General features: G+C 36.3%; 3 protein-coding genes across 4 annotated transcripts; 2 read left to right on the forward strand and 1 right to left on the reverse strand.

Moving 5' to 3' along the window:
• The first annotated feature begins 930 nt into the window (after window positions 1-930).
• LOC110793525 (aspartyl protease family protein 1-like) lies at window positions 931-8,123 on the forward strand. Of its 2 annotated transcripts, XM_021998406.2 has the most exons (10): window positions 935-1,493; window positions 1,904-2,045; window positions 5,448-5,683; window positions 6,148-6,372; window positions 6,507-6,642; window positions 6,733-6,806; window positions 6,890-6,989; window positions 7,080-7,137; window positions 7,604-7,675; window positions 7,747-8,123. In XM_021998406.2, the coding sequence occupies exons 1-10, from the start codon at window positions 1,153-1,155 to the stop codon at window positions 7,941-7,943; spliced, it is 1,581 nt and encodes a 526-aa protein (XP_021854098.1). In that variant the 5' UTR covers window positions 935-1,152; the 3' UTR covers window positions 7,944-8,123. The 2 variants fall into 2 exon arrangements, with proteins under 2 accessions (XP_021854097.1, XP_021854098.1); XM_021998405.2 differs by having other exon boundaries at window positions 931-1,493; window positions 6,507-6,806.
• A 7,650-nt stretch (window positions 8,124-15,773) lies between these two features.
• LOC130470059 (uncharacterized) lies at window positions 15,774-17,294 on the reverse strand. Its single transcript, XM_056839618.1, has 6 exons — window positions 17,272-17,294; window positions 17,043-17,155; window positions 16,436-16,930; window positions 16,231-16,344; window positions 16,095-16,159; window positions 15,774-15,908 (listed from the first exon to the last, which is right to left on the reverse strand). Exons 1-6 carry the CDS (start codon window positions 17,292-17,294, stop codon window positions 15,774-15,776), a joined length of 945 nt encoding a protein of 314 aa, XP_056695596.1.
• A 981-nt stretch (window positions 17,295-18,275) lies between these two features.
• On the forward strand, window positions 18,276-24,587 carry LOC110793524 (uncharacterized RNA-binding protein C1827.05c). The gene is made up of 9 exons (XM_021998404.2): window positions 18,276-18,484; window positions 18,579-18,693; window positions 18,807-18,862; window positions 19,735-19,782; window positions 19,861-19,958; window positions 22,364-22,436; window positions 22,507-22,617; window positions 24,072-24,141; window positions 24,255-24,587. Exons 1-8 carry the CDS (start codon window positions 18,434-18,436, stop codon window positions 24,120-24,122), a joined length of 603 nt encoding a protein of 200 aa, XP_021854096.1. The 5' UTR covers window positions 18,276-18,433; the 3' UTR covers window positions 24,123-24,141; window positions 24,255-24,587.
• The last annotated feature ends 1,017 nt before the right edge of the window (window positions 24,588-25,604 follow it).

Consider the following 25,604-nt stretch of genomic DNA (forward strand, 5'->3'; position numbering starts at 1 on the left):
AGCAAGAAGGTATTTTGGTTTTCATAAACATTTTTCAAAAAAAAGTAATTATACTCTGAGCTTACATGCAATAGTTTTTTTTTTTAAAGTAATGTGTTATTATATGTCCATATACCCAAACAAGTATTTTTTTATTATTATTTTCTTTCATTTTATGAAGCGGATATGGGTATGGTTATAGTTATGGATATCATTCAATTTTAAAAGAAACAGTTACCTAATAAAGGTATGATAAGTTTTTTTTTTTGCCCAACTTAAGTATTTTTGTCGAAACCCTAAACACCTAAGATTGCACTACTCACTTTATAATTAGAATACAAATAATAATTTTCTTTAATTTTCCAACAACCATAAATTTTATATGATTTTGTTTTATTGAAAAATTAATTTAAATAAATTAGTCAGAATAGAGAAAAAAATTATTTAGTTTGGACCTAACCTAGTATATAAAATAAATGGGTGCCAAATCAGGTGACAAGAGGGTGATGGGTCAGGGTGATACATCAAAAAATATCACCTACATTCATCACCCGCTTCACTTATCACGGTATCACCCGTTTTTTTGAATTTTCATCAATTTAATTATACCAAGTAACCGACTTATTGGATCATCCATTCCCTGAAAATTGACCCGAATAAAAATATTGTCCCGACATTATCCAATATCAATAAGACCCGACTCATTTATAATCGATCTAAAACTGATCGATGATCACCCCTACCGGTGACTCAGTGAGTAGACAAAAATTAACAATGTGAATTATCTAGTCAAGAAAACAACAAAAATAATGGTAAACAGCCAAACAGGCCCATATGCATTTATTTATTTATTTATTTATTTATTTTTTATTTATTTATTTATTTTTATTTTTTTTAAGGAGGCCCATATGCATTTATATACCCAAAAAAACGTGAATTTAAAACTCGCCGCGCAAAAACTCTTACCTCCAACTGTCTAATACAAACAGAAAAAAGTTAGCAAATGGACCCCACTTCACTCTCATCTTCCTCCCTGTAACAGACACACACAGACACACTCTTCAGAACTTCTCTCACTCTCATTCATTCACTATTTCACCTTCCCTGAAAATTCAATTGCCCAATTTCTAGGGTTTGTAATCCTTTGAAAACAAACAAAATCAAGGAATTACGATGCGTTCTCTCTCCTCGATTTTCTTAATCTTCCTCCATTTTTCTACAATTTGTTTCCATTTTTGCAATGCTCGCGTTTTCACCTTCGAAATGCATCATAGATACTCGGAACAAGTGAAGACTTGGTCGCAGAACAACTATCATCTTCATCCTCATCACCCTCATAATCATCATTATTATCATCATCTTCATCATCGTTGGCCGAAGAAAGGGTCGTTTGAGTATTACTCTGATTTAGCGCAGCGTGATCGATTTCTCAGGGGTCGTAAGATGGCCGAAATTGAAGAGCCTGTTACTTTTTCCGACGGGAATTCCACTTTCCAGATTAGCTCTTTGGGATTGTAAGCTTCTTCTGTTTTACTTTCTTAATATTAGGGTTTAAATGGTTAATTCTTTGCTGGAATGTTTAGTTTGTCTTAGGTATTTCAAAAAGCTGAATTAAATTTTGGGTTTGATGATGGTTTTGATAAACTTGGGAGTGTTCTTTGGTTCATGACTGTTTGACTGCTGATTTTCTCCACGGGGAAATTAGGGTTTTGATGAAGATTTTTTGATAATTTTAGGAAGTTCTGCATAATTTAAGTTTTCCAGATAAGAATAAAATGGATAATGAATTTTGGTAGTTAGTGGCAGACTGGCACATTTATTGTTTGGTTAATTGGTTACTGAGAAGTTTTTCTGCTTCTAATTTTTGTCTCCCTAAATGAATTGAGTAACTCTTGATGATGATATTTGGTATTTTATGGACAAGTTTGCATTATACGACGGTGACATTGGGGACGCCAGGAGTGAAGTTTTTGGTGGCATTGGACACGGGGAGTGATCTGTTTTGGGTGCCGTGTGATTGTTCAAGGTGTGCTCCCATTGAGGGTGCAAGTTATGCTTATGGCGCTGTAAGCTTTTTTACTTCACTGCATTTAATTTTCTTGTTGGGTGTCTTTTGTTGTGCCCTTGGGGTGTTGGTCTGTAAACAAAGACTCTAATTTGAAAATTTTGGCTTATGAGGTTATGAGTTGTTTTTGTGGGAAAGAAACTCTAACGGTTGTCTTTGTGGACTTGCTTGCAATTTGGAATTTTTCCCAAGCAGCCTAATGATTGTTGGAGCAGAATTCATGTTGTCGTTAGAATGAGCTAGTTCGCTCATTGAGATTGGGTTGCTTCAACTTGGTTCTGTTTTAACCTCATGATACATATAGAGGGAAGAGAGAGTTAACGGATGGATTGTTTATGTTCTCTTGAAGTCTTGAATTAATAAGCTCTAAAAAGCTGAAACAAATGAATCATTAGTTTTACAGGATATTTATATTCCTGTTCTTATAATAAACCTGAATTAGCGGTGTTCTTAATATCACTTCAAAGTGGGAGGTTTGAGTAAACTTCAACAACAACACCAACAAAGCCTTAGTCCCAAAATGATTTGGGGTCGGCTAACATGAATCGTCGTAGGAGATCGTCATTGTCATCAATCAAACCAAAAAGGAGCAGGAAGTAAAAAGAAAAAAAAGAAGGAAGAGAAAGTGAAATTAATGAAAGTAGGATAAGAGAAAAAATGTATTTATATATTATAGAAGAAATATTGTAAGAGATAATAAAGAATAAGTAAAATTTAAAATAAATGAATAAGTAAAATAAGAACATTTCAAAATAGCATGTGAAATTTTAAAAAATAAAATAAAATAAAATAAAATTGAAAGAATTTTAAAAATAAAAGTAAAAATAAAAATAAAGAGAATCAGAAACATTGAAGTTGTATAAGTCAAATAAAGTCATCAATGTATATTCTCTCCCTCTACTCTTTCCTATCCAACGCCATATTTTCCTCAATTCCAAGAAAGCTCATATCGTGCTCAATCACCTTCCTCCAAGTTTTCTTAGATCTTCCCCTACCCCTTGCAATTCTATCCCTTTGCCACCCTTCTATCCTCCTAACCGGGGCATCATGTGATCTTCTGCTTACATGTCCAAACCATCTTAAACGATTTTCCATCATCTTAAACTCAATCGGTGCAACCCCTACTTTCTTCCTAATAATCTCATTCCTCAAACGATCCTTTCTTGCATGCCCACACATCCAACGTAACATGCGCATCTCCGCCACATTCATCTTGTGCACGTGACAATGTTTTACTGCCCAGCATTCCGTGCCGTATAACAAAGCCAGTCGAATTGCCGTGCGGTAAAAATTTTCCTTCAATCTTTGGGGCATGCCTGAATCACATAGGAACCCCGTGACACCTTTCCACTTCAACCAACCTGCTTTTATTCTATGGGCCACATTCGCCATCCAATTCTCCATCCTTTTGGATAATAGATCCTAAATAACGGATCATTTCAGAGCCTTGGACAATTTTCCCATCTAAGGTAATCGCCCCTGTCTCTCTATCTTGGACTCCACTAAACTTACACTCCATATATTCCGTCTTGTTTCTACTCAGTCTAAAACCCCGAGATTCCAAAGTTTGTCTCCATAACTCCAACTTACTTTCCACTCCTTCTTTTGTTTCATCAATCAACACAATATCATCTGCAAAATCATGCACCAGGGTATACCATCTTGGATTGACCTCGTCAATTCGTCCATGACTATAGCAAAAAGAAACGGGCTAAGTGCGGAACCTTGATGCACTCCAATCGTAATGGGGAATTCTTCGGTCTTACCAACACTAGTTCTCACACTCGTGCTAACTCCCTAATACATGTCCTTGATGATAACAATATACTTCCTCGGAATTCCTTTCCTACTTAATGCCCACCAAAGAATTTCTCTTGGTACCTTATCATACGCCTTCTCCAAATCAATGAAAACCATATGTAAATCCTTCTTCTTATCCCGATAATTCTCCATTAGTTGCCTTATAAGATGAATGGCCTCCATAGTCGATCTCCCAGGCATAAATCCAAACTGGTTCTCCGAAATTTTCACAGTTCTCCTCAATCTTTGCTCAATAATCCGCTCCCAGAGTTTCATAGTATGATTCATTAGTTTGATTCCTCGGTAGTTGGCACAATCCTGGACATCACCCTTATTCTTGTACAAGGGGATGATAGTACTTTTCCTCCACTCTAATGGCATCCTATTACTTCCCCAAATCTTGTTGAAAAAAGTTGTTAACCATACAACCCCTCTCTCTCCCAAGCATCTCCAGACTTCGATAGGTATACCATCGGGCCCCACCGCCCTCTTGCGTCCCATCTTTTTCAGTGCCATTTCGACTTCTCTCTTTTGAATTCTTCGCATAAAGTCTAGGTTAACCATATCTCTTGGGATATTTGTATCCCCAATATCGCGTCCTTGATCCCCGTTGAACAAGTTATCAAAGTAGAACCTCCATCTATCCTTGATTTCCTTATCTCCCACCAAAACTTTTTGATCAACATCTTTCACACATTTAATCCTCCCGATGTCTCGCGTCTTTCTATTTCTCATTCGAGCAAGCCTATAGATTTCTTTCTCCCCTTCTTTTGTATCCAATCTTGCGTAAAGATCCTGATTCATCTTTGCTCAAACCTCTCTTACGGCCTTCTTTGCTTCCCTTTTAGTCTCCTTGTACTTCTCGTAGTTCTCATCACTTCTACATTTTCCCAACTCTTTATAGCACTCTCGTTTGCTCTTTATAGCTTGTTGCACAACTTCGTTCCACCAGGATGTGTCCTTACTTGGTGGCATGATTCCTTTAGATTCCCCTAGGACCTCTTTCGCCACTCCCTTTATGGTGTGCTCCATTCTTGTCCATTAGGTTTGAGTAAACTTCAATCAAAAGAATTGCCATATAATCATGATGCATTGTAGGGAAACTCGTGGATACAGTTTAAGTGTGGCAGATATAAGAACTTGTGAGAAAACATAACTCCGTGTTATAACCTCTGAGATGTGTTTCATACTTCATATACATCTACTCCTAGTATATGCTGTTTAATCAAGGTAGTTATTAGCCATCTGTAATTTTCTGAATGATATCTGATCACACTTGTAGCCTTCTTCTTTCTGTACTTGAAATTCCAAGCATCTTATTTGGCTCCTTTCCAGGCATGATTACTTCTTACCTAGTTTTTGGTGAGTAATCCTTCTGTTACAGATTGTTTAGATAGCTTAATTTTTTTATTCCGTGATAGATTTTGTCTGCATAAGGTTTGATGCAAAGAAGCTTGTGCTTGAAGCTTAAACAACGGTTTTTTATCTGTCGTTGTCGAATTTGCTAGTTTCATTGGTGGTTGCAAGTTCTAGGTTGCTTTGCCATTTTGCACTTTCTGAATATGTGATAAACCCTTTTTCTTCGTTATGTGTGGGAACACAGGATTTCGAGCTTAGCATATACAACCCTAAAGCATCATCCACCAGCACGAAAGTTTCATGCAATGACACCTTATGTCAGCATCGTAATAAATGCTTAGGATCATTCAGGCACTGCCCTTACGTTATCTCCTATGTCTCTGCTGAGACATCCACCTCTGGAATATTAGTGGAGGATGTGATGCACTTAACAACAGAAGATCATCACCCAGAATCAGTTGAGGCTTACATCACATTTGGGTGAGTTACAATTAGTGAAATCTGTACTCTTGTATCAGTGCATGTATCTATGCTAGGTTCATCGTAATTCATACTCTCAACTAAAATTCCTCCTTTACTGGTAGTAGATGTATTTGGTTATCACCTTGATGTATTTTGGCACTTAATAAGGACAACTCCAGATTAATTAGGGGGGCCCTAGTTAAGCGTGAGCTTTAATGTCAAAAGTGACTCGGCTAAAATAATTCTTAGAGGAGGCTTACAGAGTGGGTGTGAGTACGGGAGTGTAATGGGCCTATTGGCATACTAATTAATTGTTGATTATTGTGTCAACTGAAATATAGACTTGAGTTCAATCTGTTAAGCTTCATACATTGAACTCGTGCAGGCTTTGACTGAGTACTTACTTGATGGAGCTCTTTAATGTTTTGCTAGTGCCTGGAATCTCTTGTTCTGGATGCATTAACTAATATAGGATTTTGCAGCTGTGGACAAGTTCAGACTGGTTCATTTCTAGATGTGGCAGCTCCTAATGGTTTATTTGGACTTGGTATGGAGAACATATCAGTACCCAGCATATTATCAAAGGAAGGTTTTATAGCAGATTCCTTCTCCATGTGTTTCGGACGTGATGGGGTTGGAAGGATTAGCTTTGGTGACAAAGGTAGCCCTGGCCAGAAGGAAACCCCATTCAATGTGAATACCTTACAGTAAGTGGTAATTTCCCATATACTTGAACCCAATTTTTTGTCTGTATATTTTTACCGGTGAATACTTCCTTGTCGCTGACTGAAACACTTTACCTATATGTGATCTGATTATTTGTCTTCCTGCTTTCGTGCAGCCCTAGCTATAACATAACTATAACTCAGATTCAAGTAGGAACAACCCTCAATGACGCAGAATTTACCGCTCTCTTTGATTCTGGGACATCTTTTACATATCTCGTCGATCCCTTTTATACGAGCCTTGCTAGAAATGTAAGCATTTGGTTTGATTTGGTTCATAATAAACACTGCCATATTGTTCTCTCTAAAATCGGTTGTTTCCTTTCCACCCTTGCCTTGCAGTTTGATTTACAAATTAAAGATAGGAGGCGTCCTGCTGATTCAAGACTTCCTTTTGAGTATTGCTATGATATGAGGTTAGACTTGATGTGTTAGGTTAATCTAAACTTCCACACGTATCTCAGGTTCTGACACTGTTACTTTCCTACAAAATCGGCAGACCTGATGCAAATACAAGTTTAGTACCCACTGTGAGTCTTTCTTTGAGAGGAGGTGGCCAGTTTAGAGTTTATGATCCTATCATTGTCATTTCAACCCAGGTCGGAAACTAATTTTCTCTTTATAAGTCATACCTGTAACAAGCTAAACTCAACTATTGACTAAGTGCATTTTTATGCTTTTGAACGCAGATTGAACTGGTGTATTGTCTTGCTCTGGTCAAGAGTAAAGAGCTTAGTATTATTGGACGTAAGTCTCCTATTTGCAGATAATGGTTTTGACCGCCAATGCATTTGCTAACTCTTGACAAGTCAGCAAGTGCATGGAAAGTGTCGAGATCAGGCACAAATGAGAACATGACTTATGTGGTTCATACAATAGGAGAAGTCTAGCTTTCTTGTTTTGTTTTCTTTAGTTAGTCTTAAATTGGTCCATGTTTTAATTCAATGTAAATGTGGGGGTAAGGGATCTGATGGTGCTGTTTGATTTCGCATAGATTTTAAGTCAAAATGATAAGATGTAGAAGTTTTATCCCAATACTCCTGCCCTGAGAATTTCTTAGTTATTCGAGTAGGATCTTAATGTTGGATATAAAACAGCTTACATTCACTCCCTAAGACTGCAATTTTGGTGCACCTTTTTTCTTGTTTTTTTTTTTTTTTTTTGCCATTGATGCACAAGCTAATTTACTTGTATTCTATTGATATTTGTGCAGAAAACTTCATGACTGGCTATCGTATAGTATTTGATAGAGAGAAATTATGCTTGGGCTGGGAGAAATCTGACTGTAAGTCTACATTTAGTTGTTTTGTATAAACTATGTGAACTAATACTGAACCCATTAGCGTCCTCATGCAGGTTATGACATTCAGGTCTTTAAACCTTCTGCAGAAGGTAATGACACCTTCGTTCCTCCTGCAGTTGCTGCACAACCGGATAATAAAACTTTAGTTGACACGGGGAGTTCATCTTATGGTTCAAGAACATCACGGCATTTTTGTGTAGTATTTACTTGTTTGATTATCCTAATTTTCACGATTCTCTCATTTCACTAAGTACCACATGTGAATTCCTTTTATCCTCCAATCTCTTGTAAGTTCCTTAGGGTCTCCATTCTTAGATCAGATGCGTAAAGAGTAGTTTTTCTTCAGCACTGTATTATCAAGGGAAACAGGCTAAGGCAACTATGTTAGGGTTTATACGAAATAGTAAGAGTAAAAACATTTCACAGGCCACCAGAACTGAAGTATACTTTCCATCTTGCATTTGTTCTAACAAGTTGTACTTGGTCTGGTGGATTTAGGCTATGTTCTAACTCCTTACGTTTCATAATAAGTGGCGCGCTCCCTTAAACCATTGTTAATCATGAGTAAAAAAAAAATCTCATTCACCTCTCTATCTCTACCCACTTTCTCACTCATCTTTTCCAATTTTCTCATGAGCAAAAATATTTCCCCATTGTTCTCTTATTCATGAGCAAATAGAAAAATTCACAGAGCTCTCTCTCTATCCAACACTTCTCTCTCTAACAACAACGATAATAGAAATTAGAAGATGGGTAATTAAGTTTTTAGTAATTATATTTGTAAATAAAAAATTGAGAGAGAGAAATGAGAATTATTTTTTTATGTTAAATTATACTTCGTATTAAAATGGATATTAATTTGTAGATATCGAAATTTATGATCGTCGGTATAGGTTTTCTGGTGAATCAGAAGTATATAAAAGAAATGGCTTTGAAAAATAATTGTTGTCAAAAGCCCATGTCATGCCACGTGGTCGTGTTTGTCAAAAATTTCCTAGCCAAAAGTCAAGAAATCTCATGCCATGAGGGAAATTCATTTTACCCACCTCATCAATAAAATCTCTCCACCACTAATAATTCATTTTTTTTCCCACTCGTTTTTCCTCTTGGAGCAAAATTTTTCCTCCCTATAACAATGCTCTTAGGTACAAAGTTTAAGAAAGCGGGTGGATTTTGTTGAGTTGTTATTGTAAAGTAAAATGAGCGGATTCTTTTTATATTGTTACTCTCTTTATGATTTTCCAATAGTTAAAATTTACTTTATTAAAAAAATGGTATTTCGACTAAAAAAAGAATTTATATAAATATACACATTAATTGATAAAGTAGTCCCAAAAGGAAACATAGAAAGAAAACAATTGGAAAACTTTTCATTTATTGTATGAAACAATCGCAAAAGGAACATCTGAAAAAGGAATATGGGGCAATCAAAGAGGGATGGGGGGAATGTTGTCAGCAAGTATTACCCACTCCCATTAAGAGCAACTCAAACAGTTAGCTACAAGGTAGTGTAACTAAATTTTTCACATCAAATTTCTAGCTACAATACCTTGTAGCTCCCTTTGATATTTTGTTAAATTATATTATTTTTTTATTTTACCTTTTTTATTTTGTATTCTTTAGCTTACAATATTTTAATAGATGCTTACATAATTCATGTTTCAGCGGTTGGCAACCTACTCATATATTTTTATTATTTGCAAGAATGTCTTTTTTATGACCATTGGAGTTGTTCTAATAAGCCACTCATTTTTTAATATAATCCACAAAACAGGGGGCACTTGTGAGTAGTATAGAAACCATTTAAATTAAGCCATGTTTGGTTAGAAGTTGTTAGTTGGTTTGACTAACTGTTAGTTTTTGTACTGTTGGTTTGACTGATTCATCGAATTAACTGTTTGTGTAATAGTGTTTTGTAAATTTAAGGTTAATTATTACTACGTATATGTCAGTTGTTTAATGTGTAAAATGATCATGAGAGGGACATTGACATACTTTGTCGTTCCTTCTTATTAATTTTAGACATAGTTTATTATGTTAATTATTTTCTCTTTTTCTTTTTGACAATTGAGAAAATTTTATTGCCAAAAGGAAAATATAATGTTACGGCCAACAAAACCAACAAACAAACATGACAAAACTATGTAGTAGGAAACTACTTCCCACCTTATAGGAAGGGTGAAAGCAACCCTTCAGCTACAACTTACAACTTACTCCTAACTGACTTCCTCTTAGTCATTTTAATGGCATTAGCTATTTTTACTTTAAAATCACACACTTCTCTAACATAATTAAACAACTTTTCAGAATGTTACCCCAAACTTCAGCAGAGAATTTGCATTTGAAGTATAAATAATGGACTGACTCATCGTGTTATTGACAGAACACATAGCTTGAATCAACCTGTATTCCCCAATTAGCCATTATGTCCTTGGTGCCCAACTTATTCCTAATAGCCAACCAAAGGACAAAAATGCTTTTTGGAGTAGCTTTGTTACCATAAACTACCCTTATCCAAGTTACTTTCTCAAAATCCCCGCGCAAGTGCAGGTACATTCGTTTCCTTCAAATATAAAAGGCTCCCATCTACTAGCTATATGGACATAATCTCTACGGAGTACAAGCCAAGGCTTTCTTCACCAACCATCTACTAGCTGTATGGATAACCTTACCTTTGACATGATATGCAATCATTTGACCCATAGCTTATCTTTCTTTACTGAAACAGCGTAAAGTAATTTGGACAGAGTTGCTTTGTTTCAAGTGTGTAAATCTTTGATATTCCACCCTCCAGCTACCTTGGGATTACACAAAGAGTCCAAAGCAATAGGAGCCCTTCTTGAAGCAATAGAGTCACCTGCCCATAGATAGGTTCTGCAAATCCTCTCTATAGATCGTATGACTTTTTTAGGCAGCAAGAAAATATCTGACTCCGGAAAGCTTGAAGGCAAAAATGCACAACCTTGACCAACTGCAACCTCCCAGCATAAGAAAGCTTCTTGATTACCCAAGACTTGACTCTATTAATATATTTATCAATTAATGGTTTACATTGATTAATAGTCAGCTTGTGACTCGAAAGATGAATGACAAGGTATCTAAAAGGTAAAAACCCTTTAGCAATACCAAGAGAAGAGATCAACTAATTCTGAATCTCCAAACTCTGAAGAAAAACGAAACAGAATGGAAAATATTGATTGAGAGAAGAAGAAGAAAGCAGAATCTTATTTCTGTTTTTCTGTATTAGATGATGAAATAAATATTACAGCAATGAAGTATATATAGTACAGCTTAGGGATCTAGATTGTTCTAAAGTTTGTTATAACAAACTCATAACTAACTTGCTGACTGTGTGCTGACAAAGCAGCATCAGCAGCAAAACAACAGCATAGCATCAGCAGTAACACTACAGCATTAGGAAAACAGCATCACTAAACTGTTAGTATGCATAGAATGATAATGCTATAATCAACATCCCCCCTCAAGATGGAGCGTCACAAGCTCCAATCTTGGAAAGAAGTGTCTGAAATTGTGTAGAACACAATGGCTTAGTGAAGATATCTGCTAATTGTTGCTGAGTAGGCAAGTAATTTAGATGCAGTAGCCCTTCCAAAACCTTATCTCTGGTGAAGTGACAGTCAATCTCTATGTGTTTAGTGCGTTCATGAAACACTGGATTTTTAGCAATGTGGAGGGCTGACTGATTATCACAGTGTAATGTGATTGGCTTCAAATGATGAACTCCCAAGTCCTCTAACAGGTTGACAATCCAAGTAACTTCTGAGGCAGCTGCTGCCATTGCTCTATATTCAGCTTCTGCAGAGGATTTGGAAACTGTCCCTTGCTTCTTAGACTTCCATGAGATTGGTGATCCACCAAGCAATAAAATGTACCCTGTGACTGATCTTCTAGTATCAGGACAAGATGCCCAATCTGAGTCAGAAAATGCTTGTAAACTAACAGCATCTGATGCTTTCAGCAATATCCCTTGACCTTCAGTGTGTGCTAGATATCTTAGAGTGTGGTGCAGAGCTGCCACATGGTGTTCTCTAGGATTCTTCAAAAATTGACTGAGAGTTTGGACAGCATAAGAAAGGTCAGGTCTTGTGTGGGTTAGGAAATTGAGTTTTCCTACTAAAGACCTATATTTCTCAGTATCAGAATAGAATTCTCCTTCTGTGTTTGATAATTTAACAGTCATGGGCAAAGGAGTGATTGCTCTCTTAGTGGTATCAAAACCACAAGATTCAATAAGTTCTCTAGTGAACTTCTTCTGGCTCAGAATAATCCCATCTGTAGTATAGCCCACCTCCATACCAAGGAAATAGTTTAACCTCCCTAGATCCTTAATACTGAATGTTTGATGAAGATATGCTTTTAATGCTTTCAGTGTATCAACATCTGTTCCTGTCAAAATGATGTCATCTACATAAACTGCTGCAATGTTGATGTGACCATTTTGTTTGTTGATGAACAAACTGTAGTCATACTTGGATTGTATGAAACCTTGTGTCTCTAAAGCAGTTAACAACTTCTCATGCCATTGTCTTGATGCTTGTTTTAAGCCATAAATGGATTTAACCAATCTGCAAACTTTGTTGGTTGGATTGTCTACCCCTTCAGGCATCTGCATATACACTTCTTCTTTGAGATCCCCATGTAGGAAAGCATTATTGACATCTAGCTGAAAAAGGGGCCATTTTCTACTAGCTGCAACTGCTAGCAAGCATCTAATAGTACTCATCTTCACAACAGGGCTAAAAGTTTCCTCATAATCAATACCATACTTCTGGTTGTACCCTTTAGCCACTAATCTGGCTTTGCACCTTTCCAGTGCACCTGTGGATCTCAATTTCACTTTGAACACCCACTTGCACCCTATAGCCTTTTTTCCTTTTGGTAATTCCACTAATTCCCAAGTGTAGTTTCTATCCAAGGCTTCCAGTTCTTTCTTCATTGCTTCAAGCCATAATGGATGTTTAGCAGCTTGAGTATAGGACACTGGTTCTGTGATAGTACAAACTTGAGACAAAAAAGCTTGAAATTCATCTGGAAATGTGACATATGAAACTAGATTACACCAATGCTTGGTGACAACAGGGGTGTCTGTGTTGGTGGATGATACTGCAAAACACTCATAAGCATCTAAGTAACCTGGTGGTTTATGTATTCTTGCAGATTGTCTGATAATAGGATAAGGGAGAGGTGAATTGGAGGAACTGGAAGTGGAATCTGTGGAATGAGTGGTGTTTGGGTGGGATTCAGAAGAAGAGTTAGTGTTATTAGGAGTTTGAGTGGTGTTGGAGGGAGGTGGTGTTGGAGATGGAGAAGAAGTGAACTGTGTATGCACAGAATCTGTAGATGTGGCTGATTCTGTGGGTGGTGGTGAATGTACAGGCAAAGAGTGAGGTGGAAAGATGTTTGCAGAAGAAGTGAAATCAGGTGGATCAAAAATTGTAGGTGACATGAAGCTAGGTAAGTAGATGGCATTAGTATAGGGAGAAGGTGAAAGGCTGTGTTTTAGATAGAGATGAAAAGGAAAATGTTTCTCATGAAAATGGATATCTCTGGTTACAAAGAATCTATTTGTGTCTATCTCCAGTACTTTGTATCCCTTCTGAGTAGTAGAGTATCCCATGAACACACAAGGTGTTGCTCTAGGATTCATCTTGTTTCTCCCAACCTTAGATGTGGATACATAACAAAGACAACCAAAGGTTCTTAAATGTGAGAGGTTTGGAGTTTGTTTAAACAATCTGTAGTAAGGTGTTTCAAGATCTAAGGATTGTAGAGGCATCCTGTTGATCAGATAAGCAGCACAAAGGACACACTCTCCCCAATACCTCTCTGGCACCTTAGATTGAATGTACAATGCTCTTGCTATTTCTAGTAAATGCTTGTGTTTCCTTTCTACAACACCATTCTGTTGTGGAGTATGACTACAGCTAGTTTGAGTCAAAATACCAAGAGTCTGATATAATTTTTTCATGTCACCTTCACAAAACTCTTTAGCATTGTCTGATCTGATGCATTTCACTGTCATTCCAAACTGTGTTTTCACCATGTTTAAGAAATTGCTCATGACAGTAACACAATCACTTTTCTGTTTCAGAAAATGTAACCAAGTAAATCTGGTATAATCATCCACAATTGTCAGAAATTGATTACATCCAGTAGGAGTTTTTACAGAATGAGGGCCCCAAATATCTATGTGTATAAGATCAAAAGGACTAGTTGACTTAATGCTACTAGAAGGAAAGCTAAGTCTAGTCTGTTTGGCAGCAGGACATACTTGACAGATAGTATCCTGTAAGCAAGGTGTGATCACACAGCTAGGGTTTATTAGTTTCAACCTACTGAAAGGTAAATGACCAAGTCTTAAGTGCCACAACTTGGCATTGTCTACAGTAGAAAGACAAGCTACACTACATGTGTGTGTCTGCACAGAATTAGCTTCTCCCAACTTCTTTTCTGCCAAATTGTATAAGCCTGACTTCACATCACCAAGAGGAATCAGCTTCCCTTGCTGACAGCAAACAAAACACTTGTCATGAGTAAAGTGAATCTCACAATCCAAATCTTGACACAGTTTGTGCACAGATATTAAGTTGTACTTAAAATCTGGTACATACAGCACATTATTTAGGGTTATGTCATCATTAAGAGTTACTGAACCAATGTGAGTGACAGCTATTTTACTCCCATCAGGTATAGTTATGTAGGTGTTTTGTTTCTTAACAGCTTCATAACTAGTAAATTGTGTCAGGTCATAGCAATAATGGTCTGAAGCACCACTGTCTAAAAGCCACTTAGAATTTGTATGAGACAGTAAACAAATATTACCTGCCATCATAGCTGAGTTTGTTCCAGTTCTTGCACTCTGCTGTTGCTTAGCCAACATATCCATGAGCTGTTGATATTGGTCCATAGTAATCACTGGATTAGTTTCAGATTGTGGCACTGTTGTTTCTCCTTCATTAGAATCACCTCCAAAAGAAACAGCAGCTGTTTTGTTGTCCCTAGTCTTAAAACCAGGTGGATAACCATGGATCTTGAAGCATCTCTCCACACTGTGACCCTGGATTTGGCAATGAGTGCAATAATAGTTGGATCCTGGTTTACCATATCTTGTATTAGTTCCAGTTTTCTGAAAACCAGATTGAAATCCTGTTTGCTGAGTCTTGTAGCTCTTGTTGTTATTGTTCCAGTGATCTCCATTGAATCTTCTCTTTTCAGCTGCAAATGCCAATGTTTCCACTTGATTACTAGCCAGAGACACCTCTTTGTGTCTTTCTTCTTGAGCAAACAACCTGTAGGCTTCAGAAACTTTTGGCAAAGTAGGCACCATGAGTACATTGCCTCTAATTGTAGCAAACTGATCATTGAGCTTCATCATGAACTGCATGACCATTTTTTCCTGTTGTCTTTGGAAAAATTTCTTGGTCACATTGCAAGTACAATTGTTGCAGGTGCAATAAAGCAAGGGATGAGCCTCTTCAATTGCATCCCATATAGACTTGATTTCAGTAAAAAATTCAGACACAGACTTGTTTCCCTGTGCTATCTCAGCTAATTTTTGTTCGAGTGAATAAATTTGAGCCAAAGAAGAAAATCCAAATCTATCCTCTAAATCAAGCCAAATGTCTCTTGCAGATTTGAGAAACATAACACTCTTAGCAATTACCTCATTCAGATTGCCTAGGATCAGAGAGCATACCAAATCATTGCACCTTTCCCAAGCTTTGCATTATACTGTTCCAGCATCTGGCTTCATGTAACTTCCATCAACAAATCCAATTTTGTTCTTTGCTGATAAAGCTAATAGCATCGATCTTTTCCAGCTAGTGAATCCTTCTTCACCATTGAACTTGAATGAAACCAGTTGTACTGAATTAGCATCAGATGGATGTATGTAATATATGCTAGTTGGATCTTGATTTGGTGGAAGATCTTTGTGTGAATTGGTGTTAACATTCTCATCACCAGCAGCCATTTTTCAGCAGTTTTGTTCAAAATATCAGCAGTTTTGATCAAGATGATCAAGACAAAATCAGAAACCAATGGAAACACAAATCCAGAATCAGAAAGAATACCACAAATTCCAGTGGACAAACACTAGAATCGATTGATCAATTTGACAACAAACAAAGACAGAACTGCTAACAGTTTTGCGGAATTTTTCAGAAAAAATGAGCCAAGGATCGTTGATCCTGCTCTGATACCATGAAGAAAAACGAAACAGAATGGAAAATATTGATTGAGAGAAGAAGAAGAAAGCAGAATCTTATTTCTGTTTTTCTGTATTAGATGATGAAATAAATATTACAGCAATGAAGTATATATAGTACAGCTTAGGGATCTAGATTGTTCTAAAGTTTGTTATAACAAACTCATAACTAACTTGATGACTGTGTGCTGACAAAGCAGCATCAGCAGCAAAACAACAGCATAGCATCAGCAGTAACACTACAGCATTAGGAAAACAGCATCACTAAACTGTTAGTATGCATAGAATGATAATGCTATAATCAACAAACTCATGCTGGAAAAATATATTTTAGTTTTATTCATGTTAGCTTGCAATCCAGAAGCCTTGGAGAACTTGGAGAACACATCAAACAAAAGTTGAACATAAATCACATCACCTCGATCTGCATAATAATAATAGGTCATCTGCAAACATAAGATGCATGATCTTAAGCTTTTCACATCTTGGATGGCTGTTAAAATTTGGGTTATCACCTAGAGGGGCTAAACATATGCTTAAGTATTCCATTTCGATTGCAAATAAGAAAGGAGACCGAGGGCCTCCCTGCCTAAGTCCTTTCTTAGCATCAAACGGAAGAGAGGGCTTTCCATCATCAACACGGAGAAGAAACAAAGGTAACATAAGCCATGATCCACCTAATAACTGAGTAGGAAAACCAAGTTCTTGCATCACCATTTCAAGAAAGCTCCATTCAATGGAGTCGCAAGCTTTTCGCAAATCAATAACCTTGATCATGCATCTAGGAGATAAATGCTTCATAGAATAAGCTTTGACTAACTCAGTGGCAACAACGACATTATCTACAATATGCCTCCCTGGTATAAAACCCGCCTGAAATTCACTAACAACACTGCCTACCACCTTCTGGACACGAGCAGTTAAAACTTTGGAGATAATTTTGTAAAGAGTTGAGCAGCATGCTATAGCTCTGTACTGACAGACAATAGCTGGATTAACAACTTTAGGAACTAAAGTAACATAAGTAGGTTCATGCATATAACAAGTAACAAAGAATTAACGTCTTAACAACTTGAAGATATTGAATTTAATAACAAACCAGGTTCGTTTTAAAAAAAAGACCATCAAACCTATCCAAACCCGGGGCCTTATTGCTATCAATAGAATCCATAGCCAGATCAATTTCTCTATCTGTAATTGCTCGACACAACAACTCCCCTTCCTGGACGCCCAATCTGTTTTATTTACTCATCACACTGAGATCAATAATAGGAAGAGAATTAGCACAAGAGGCTTGCAATTTCTAATAAAACTTTAGAATTTCATCCTGAATAAGTTTCGAGTTAGTAACCTGATTGTCTGCATCATCATCATGATTTTCTCTTTTTTTTTAATAAACATTGAATAAATAAGCACACATTTATTTTTAAAAAATATATTCTTAATTTTAAAATTTAAATATGTAAATTCTTGATATGCAAATAGAGAAATATTTTTAAATTTACAAGTATGATTGCAATAATTTTCAAATACTTCAAAATACTATTCCGTAATATAAAATTTATTACAACAAGAAATGAGTTAAGTGAACGGGAGCACCAGTTCTTAAATGGATCACTTGGTCCACACTAAATTTATTGTGGACCATGTCTTAAAATAAATTCTAACAACTTATGCCCTAATTTATTTTGGCATTTTATTAAGATTATTATGGAGAAAAAAATATCAAATTAGTGTTGTTGATACATGTTATGTTTGAATAATGTGATTTTAAGTCACAATTCGCTTTTAAAAACATAGGGTTACTATGTCTAAAAACTTTGGTGTTTAATTTATTATAGTTACTATATGAACAATAAAGGTCACTATGAGTGTAAAAAAGGTGCTACAGAAAACTATTGATTTTGGGTCCACACTGATTTTATTGTGGATCAGGTCCACGCAAGAATAATCCACGGGAGTGGGAAATTGAAATGAAGAAGAAGACGTGAGTAATATATTTAAAGCGAAAATAATGTAAGATGCCAAGGTCGGGAAGTGTTGTAGAAAAATCATACTTCCTCCGTCTTTTGTTACTCGCAACGTTTGTTAGTTTCACGCATGCAAAAGCACAATTTTGATCATTTATATCTTAAATTCTCTTTATGCAAAAATTATAAAAAGTTAATATTTCGAAAATACACATTGAGACGAATCTAACAAGATCCCACATGACTATGTTTTATCTTATATAAAAAACACTAAAAATAGTCAAAGTAGATTATATGAATAGTGGCAAAAGTCCAATCGTTACGAGTATTAAAAGACGGAGGAAGTACAAATAAAACGTGACATCCCACATAATTCATGAAATCGGCATACAAATAAAATAATAAAAGAATAAAAAAACCCCTAAAACCCTAGGTCGTTTGGTACCCTCCTCCCTGCCAAAAACCCAAAGTCGAACAGACGCAGTCACAAAACACCCTCTATCTCTCATCCTCTCCGGACCATCAATTCCCAGAACAAGCAAAATGATGAAGAAGGCCAAGCAAATCCAAACTGTAACAAATGCAGATTTCTTGGTATTTATTCTTTCTTCTTCTTAATTCTCTGTATTCATAGGATGTTTAACTGTTAATTAATTCCGACGTTGTTAAATTATTGTTCAAATTGTAGCCATTAGAAGGCGGTCCGGCACGTAAGATACCTAAAGGAGATGATTCCGATAACAAATCCACTGTTCTTTATATCGGTAGAATTCCCCACGGTTTTTACGAGGATGAAATGGAAGGTTTGCAATTATTTATTTTATCTTTCAAAAGATATTTTTGTTATTGATTATGTGCTATTCACTGTGTAATTTTTAATTTTATTTTTTACTGAATTTTACTGATTTTTTTGTAGGGTTTTTTAAACAATTTGGCACGATTAGGAGATTGAAGATTTCCAGAAACAGGAAGGTTAGGATAATAACATTTTTCAGTTTATATGTTTGTGATTAGCGAAAAAGAGGTCCTTTGTGTTCTAGTTGCTTTAAAATCTCTTCATTTTATGAGTTTGGCTGCTATTGTATTTAGAGTTATCAATAGTAATATTTGTAGTTATAGATGCTTTCTGTACGCCAAAAGCACTGCTTTTGGAGACTGTTTTTTGGATACAAATTAGTCTAAAAGGCTTACTGAGTGATATGCTGTAGGAATTCTTCATTTAGTACTGAGGGATCCTAGTTATTGACGAGTTGGATTTTTTTGTTAGTTACTCAAACTATAGCACGACAGAATTCGTTGAACCTACTAGCTTTGTATAGGTCAATCATTAGAATTGGCTTTTTGCGCCTCATTTGAAGTTATAATTGTTGAGTTCCTAATCGACTAAGTGTATCTCACCGTCATAGTATGTTGGTGAAGGCTCTTGATACTAGGAGATGGGAAAGGTCAAAGACTCAAGTGGTGGGTTGAACCGAGGATCTTAAGGCTGAAAAGGGACTAGCTTTCCATGAGAGTATTAGACAAGCTCGGTTTCTTGCTAAATGTGACTTTACCTGTCTTTGTTCTTTTCTTGTCTTTATGGTTTAAAAAAGTGCTTCCTTTAAAGTATGATTTTGCTCCTGTGACCTGTACTATTTGTATTTCATAGGAACTCCATTTTATCACAGTTTATTAGCAATGTAGATTCTAATTTTCACTGGATTTGTTTTGTCACCAAACATTATTCTATTTTTCTGTATTCATTCATTTGTGTGAGACAGTGAGGGTCTTTCATGCCTTTACACTTTAGTATTATTTCTTGTTCCTTATTTAATATCTCTTTTATGTATTTGAATGTTTTACAGACCGGAAAATCTAAGCATCACGGTTTCATCGAGTTCGAGTACCCAGAGGTTGTTTTATGTTACCGGCTTGAAGTAATGTTGGAGTTTACTACTGTTTTTCTAAATTTTGCTGTTCTGCTGTTACAGGTTGCCAAAGTTGTGGCTGAGTGTATGCATAATTATCTACTGTTTGAGCACATGCTGCAAGTACGATTAATTTCTCCAGAGCATGTACATCCCAAACTGTAAGCCTTTCTTGTATCTTTTTGCTGGAATCGCATTTTTTTTATCGAGTGTGTACCTTTTTATTTTGTTGTGGTCCTTGAACTTTATAGCATGTTCGAGCCATCAAGTATCTATCAAAGAAGAAACTGAGGCACTATGTCCCACCCTCCTCCGTCACCCGACTTTGGCAAGAGTCTTGATTGTTTGATTGGATGAAGTCCAAGTGTATATATGAAGCAAATGATGCAATTTATAGCTGTGTTCATGTTTTCGTGTCTCCTTTGGATGAATATTTCTTCTAATTTACCTTGATTAAAAGCCAGGTAGTAACAAATTAGTGTTATTGAGCTACTACATTCTCTTTTACCAAAAGGTACTGGGGGGCCATTTGGTTCAATCATATGAGGGGAAAAAATCAAGGGAATTGAATAAAATCATTCCATTATAAAATTATTTTCTTTACCATTCCTCCCAACCTCTAACAATCACCCTTTAGATTCCATTATTGCACCATCCACCCCCCCCCTCCCCCCCCCCCCCTCCTTGATCATCTGATTCTTTCATTGCCTTCCTTTTTCAGCCTCCAGACAGTGGATCCTACCTTCTTACACTTTCCTACACTTTCATTGTCATTGTTTCAGCCGAGAACACCTCAAGTGGTAACATCAAACCATTAGAGTGTCTAATGATATCTCTAAGTTTCCAAAACTTGAACCTTGTTGGCCAAATTCATTTATTTAATAGGTAGAATCTTACCATCATTAGCAAAAACCTCTAAACTAGTAGGTGTGGCTTTGTCTCCCTCTCTCTCTCTTTCTTGGAAGATCCACTGTGGTTCATTAGTGATGGTGCCTATTTTCAGATGAACGTTGGGTTGCATTAAAATTGGTTGTTATTGGAAGTGTTGTTTGGGGTTTGTAGAAGGTGGTTGGTTTGAGTTTGAGGTGGTGAACTAGTGTTCACCCCGGGCGGTGCCCCGGTTAAAACGTAGGTTACCATATTAATATTTTTTATGCACGGTTTACACGTTTAGGGTATACGAGCTTGACTCTTTTTTTAATAACTATCCGGAAATAGTTTATTTTATTTGGATGTGGTGTGTTGTACGTAGTATCATGTTTTAGTAATAGTGCTCATCCTTTTTGGTTTGTTAGTATTTGTAAGTCATACCTAATATCTAATTATTGTCTTGTATATATGTTATAATCCATATATACTAACACAATTGTTGACTAATGAATGAAAAAATATGTCCTATTATATGTGAAAAGTGGACAAATTAAAGATCTTGTTATTATTCGAGACCATTTTCAATAATGGTAACAAAATTACATTTTCTTGCAATCATTATGTTTTGAAAATTAGCAAATAACATAAACATGTGAAAAAGTAATATAAATACACACTAATCTTATCCAACTTAAATATCTTTAAGTAGAGTTAAAAGGCATAACTAATATTTAGCTAAGATGGTAAGCTTTCTACTATATTTCTTGTTGGTCCCATGTTCGAATTTAACAAAAACATTTTGTTTATCAATATGAAAAGCACACCCTCCATGTCATTGTTGATGTGGCGCCTTGTCATACTTAGAGAAGGTGACACATGGCAACATGACATACTTTGTCTTGGAGATTTAATAATAGTGTAGATGGGAGGGCTTATGGGAGCACAAATGACTAGGTCACTAGACATTGGAGGTGGCATGTGTGGGAGAGGTGGATACTTGCGGAGGCCTGAGATTGAGGATAGTTGTATCTGGGTTGTCTACTTGTCTTTGAGATCAGTGTCTCGGTAGTTGTGAAGGTAGGTGGTAATAAGTAATGATCGGTAGTGGAACTGGAGTTGGTCATGATTAGATAGAGTTATGGGTTGTATTAACTTAGTTGGTTAAGATGGGAGGTTGTGTTAGTGACTTAGTGTTTTGATGGCATATATGTTGGGCTTATTGAAGTCTTGAATCTAGGAGCTGGAATCCAAAACTCGGTGATACTATGTGTGAGTGCATCACAGTGCTTCTATTTCAGGAGAGTTGAGAGAGGGAGCAAAAGCATTCACTTACTAAGGGACCACTTCCTTTCCTTTCCAAAGTAAAACCTTTTGGCAACTATGATATGCATTGACTTATTCTGTATGCTATGAAATTGTATATAATGGCTACTCTTTACAGCTTGTTAGATTTAATGATCATTATCTACTGTTCATTCACTTCCCAATGCAATTATGCTCAGTGCTCACAGTTGAGTGAACATCCTAATATGCTGTTTGAACTTCGTTAACCCTACCACGGCTACCATCAGTTTGGTATTCATGAAAGGCAGAAATCTTTACCCGGCTGGTGTTAGTTGTTTTTTTTATATATAACATTATTATGGATTTTGTGTATTATAGAGATTTCTGATTTCATGTCCATTTGCAAATATAGATGGAAAGGCGTAAACCGCAGGCAGAAGACACCTGTTGACTTTGTTGAAATAGAGAGGGTGAAGCATAATAAGGTAAAAGCAGAGAGTGCTAATTTTTTTTAGGGTAGATCTGTGTATGTCTTATTAATGTATGGCTTTGCAGGATAGGACACTCGAGGAGCATAAGAAATTGCTGAAAACAATTCTGAAGCAGGACAGAAAACGAAGAAGTAAAATAGAGGCTGCTGGAATTGATTACGAATGTCCCGAAATTGTAAGATTTTAATACCTACATACGAAGTAGTATATTACATCGTGGGACTTACTTTAAATGCCTGAGGGGGGGGGGGGGGGTTGTCTGGGGTTGTTTTGTCATATTTTCCAGCGGAAGAAATTCGGTATCGCTTTTTAACAATGGTCAAAATTTGTGATGCATAATTGAAGCAACAAAAAGTTGCAAAAGCAGCTATTCTTCCTATCCCTGCTGCTAAATTTTAGGTCTTTGTGTTCAAGTAGTCCTATTGTTATGAGAGGCACCTATAGCAACTGCACAGTTATTGCTCCCAACAGTTGCAGCTGCAAAATCTGTGTAATATCACAAAGATAAGGGTGTCATGATAAAAAGTACGAAGTTCATGATATTTCTAACGTAATGGAAGGCAATTGCTGCTTGACAGCCTATGTAAACCTTGATCAGTTTGACTTTATCACCGGCTTGTAATGGCTGGGGTCTCCTTTAGTTGTCCATGTTAGATGTGGTGGATTGAAGTGGTTGGGAATATGTGGATTTAGGAAGGTGTTGGAAGGGTACTTAGATGGCCATTAAGGAGCTTAAAGCTCGATATGAATATATCTGTCGGCTACTTCTTGTATTCTGTGGATGAGAAATGAAGATAACCTGCGAAAAGGATTATAGAATCTCTGCGTTATTTATCCTAGTCATAGTAGAGCTTTTGGGATCTAGATCATTTTTGTTGCTCTATGTAGAAACTAGAAAGTCACTGTAGTATCTTCACTTGAAAGAATGAACTACTTGTCTACTGACATAGATTTAGGCGCTGTTCTCTTCACCTGGTCCAGTCAGGTTTTTCAAGTTTCTGGTCCGTCTGATTCTTCTTGGTCTGAATTCACCTGGTCTACCGTGCTCTGCGAGTGTCTTTTGTTTTTCTGTTCTGGTTTGATCTTGTCTGATTTTTTCTTACCTAGATTTTAGTCTGATTTTAAGAAGAATAAGTAATAAGCAATAAGAATAAGTTGAAGAGAACATGGCCTTGTACCCCGGTAGCCTTCACTCACTTAGTGGTACCATTTGAGTCAAATTATCTGGTTGTTCTCCTAACCCGATTCTCTTTTTAAAATCCCACCTTTCTATCTATTGGTTTCAGTTTTTGGTTCTGTTCTTTTATTGTTTTGATTGCTAAATGCTAAGGATGATGTTTCATAGTAGGGTGCATTGTATTTGTTGGAATTATAAGCTACAAACCTCAGGGCAGTAATTTTTGTATGTCTGCGTTTAAGTGGTGAAGGAGTAAACAGTATTTTTGCGGGTAGAGAAGATTTTCAGTGGGGGAGTTGGATACTTGGATGCACTCTTAGCAGCCTTGTATATGTCTCAAATTTGTTATGAAGTACTGGCATTCCAAGTTTTGGCTAGATTCGTTCAATCTTTTGTGTAAGCATAATATTTAGGACTTATTCTTATTCTGTTGTTCTTTTCCTATGTTACAGGAGGGTGCCAACCTGCCTGCATCTAAGAAGATTAGGTTTGATGATAACTAGTGTTTCTAAATAAAAAAAGGTACGATTTGTTTTTAAGCAGAGTTTTTAAATCTGGTTTTTTGCTATGCCTTGTGTTTATTGTTATTGTCTGATTTGTTAATATCTGTGCACTGTTGTCTTTTGAGTAAACAGCTAAGAAGTGAATACCTATGAAGTTACTGTCAGAGCTAGGAAACATCTTGGTGCTACCGAGGGCAACATTTTGGAACGACGAAGACATATACTGTTAAATGCATAGTTTGTTGTAATCATCGCTTGAACACCTGTTGGAATGATAAGTAAGGTTTATCTATGGACATGGTTCCTGTTGTAGGCTGGTGTTATGCTTCAGGTCACATATGCTTCTTTCTTCTTTTAGGGTTCTGATTTGTACTTTTTGCATCTCCTTGCCCTAGGTGAATGAAAGTTTTAAAGGAATATTTAGAGTCTATACTTTCTTTATTCAATGCTTAATCAGTTGATATTCGGATTCTCTTGTAGTAATTATGTAGCAAAAAGTTAGGGCACCCTGAATCGAAACCGAAACCTGTTAAGAACATGCGGTTCTGGAAATGGTTACACAGGTTCCGGTTCCAGGTAACAAAATCAAGAAAATATTGAAACAGGGTTCGGTTCAGGTAACAAAATCGAGAACACGTTGAAACAGGTTCCGATTACAGGTAACAAAATCGAGAACGTATTGAAACAAGTTTCGGTTCTGGTTCTCAACTTTTTAGAATGGGTACCCTGTTGGGTATCTTTTACAAACCAATTCTATTATGAAATACCTAAAATAAGGAAATAAGGGAACAGGCCATATAAAAATGTTTCATATGCCTAAAATAAAAACAATCTAAGCTAGTTTTTGAAAATATAAATATAAAATTTAAATTTAAAATATAAAACAATCAAAGCCTAAACCAAAAAGTTTTCAATAATTTTATTTTCTTAAAATGATAGGGCAGGTTCCGGTCTCTGTTCTCATTTTCAGGAACCTGTTGCAACAGGTTCCGATTCTCATTTTCAGAAATATGTTGCAATAGGTTTCTGTTCCAGTTCCTGAAATTTTGACAGGGTATATTGTTGTGCTCATCCCAACATATTTATTCCACGGTAAATAATTTAACCATTATCAATTTCTTGTACTAAATAATTTGTTGGAATGGGTGACTCGGTTAATCGAATAAAAAATCAAAACATAAGTTCAACTTAAAATTGACATATCTCATGATCTACTCATTTGTTTGAGGTGATTCAAGTTGGAGGTGAAAGTTTGGTTCAATAGCTTTCCTATATATGGCCATAAACTCATTTTGGATAAGAAATGAGAGAGTTTGTCAATTTTACGAAGAGTGATTCAAGAGTGCGCCTGCACCAATGAGGCAGAAGAATCGACTCTTGTGCGCCTGCACCAATGAGGCAGAAGAATCGACTCTTGTGCGCCTACACGCGAGGGTTTGTCTAGTTTCTCTTTGTTTTGAACCGGGTTTGTGGTTCATTTAA

This window comes from Spinacia oleracea, chromosome 3, assembly GCF_020520425.1.
Source record: "Spinacia oleracea cultivar Varoflay chromosome 3, BTI_SOV_V1, whole genome shotgun sequence".
NCBI lineage: Eukaryota > Viridiplantae > Streptophyta > Magnoliopsida > Caryophyllales > Amaranthaceae > Spinacia > Spinacia oleracea.

What these genes read in the sequence shown, in the direction of transcription:
- LOC130470059 (XM_056839618.1), bottom strand. Translation starts at nt 17,294, where the DNA reads ATGATGATGATGCAGACAATCAG. An exon ending in GGGTTTGGATAGGTTTGATG is followed by an intron (nt 16,931 to 17,042) that starts GTCTTTTTTTTA and finishes ATGTTACTTTAG; the next exon opens with TTCCTAAAGTTGTTAATCCA. An exon ending in CATATGTTTAGCCCCTCTAG is followed by an intron (nt 16,345 to 16,435) that starts GTGATAACCCAA and finishes ATTATTATGCAG; the next exon opens with ATCGAGGTGATGTGATTTAT.
- LOC110793525 (XM_021998405.2), top strand. Translation starts at nt 1,153, where the DNA reads ATGCGTTCTCTCTCCTCGATTTTCTTAATCTTCCTCCATTTTTCTACA. An exon ending in GAGGCTTACATCACATTTGG is followed by an intron (nt 5,684 to 6,147) that starts GTGAGTTACAAT and finishes AGGATTTTGCAG; the next exon opens with CTGTGGACAAGTTCAGACTG. An exon ending in TTCAATGTGAATACCTTACA is followed by an intron (nt 6,373 to 6,506) that starts GTAAGTGGTAAT and finishes GCTTTCGTGCAG; the next exon opens with CCCTAGCTATAACATAACTA.
- LOC110793524 (XM_021998404.2), top strand. Translation starts at nt 18,434, where the DNA reads ATGATGAAGAAGGCCAAGCAAATCCAAACTGTAACAAATGCAGATTTC. An exon ending in GAGCATGTACATCCCAAACT is followed by an intron (nt 19,959 to 22,363) that starts GTAAGCCTTTCT and finishes TTGCAAATATAG; the next exon opens with ATGGAAAGGCGTAAACCGCA. An exon ending in ATTACGAATGTCCCGAAATT is followed by an intron (nt 22,618 to 24,071) that starts GTAAGATTTTAA and finishes CCTATGTTACAG; the next exon opens with GAGGGTGCCAACCTGCCTGC.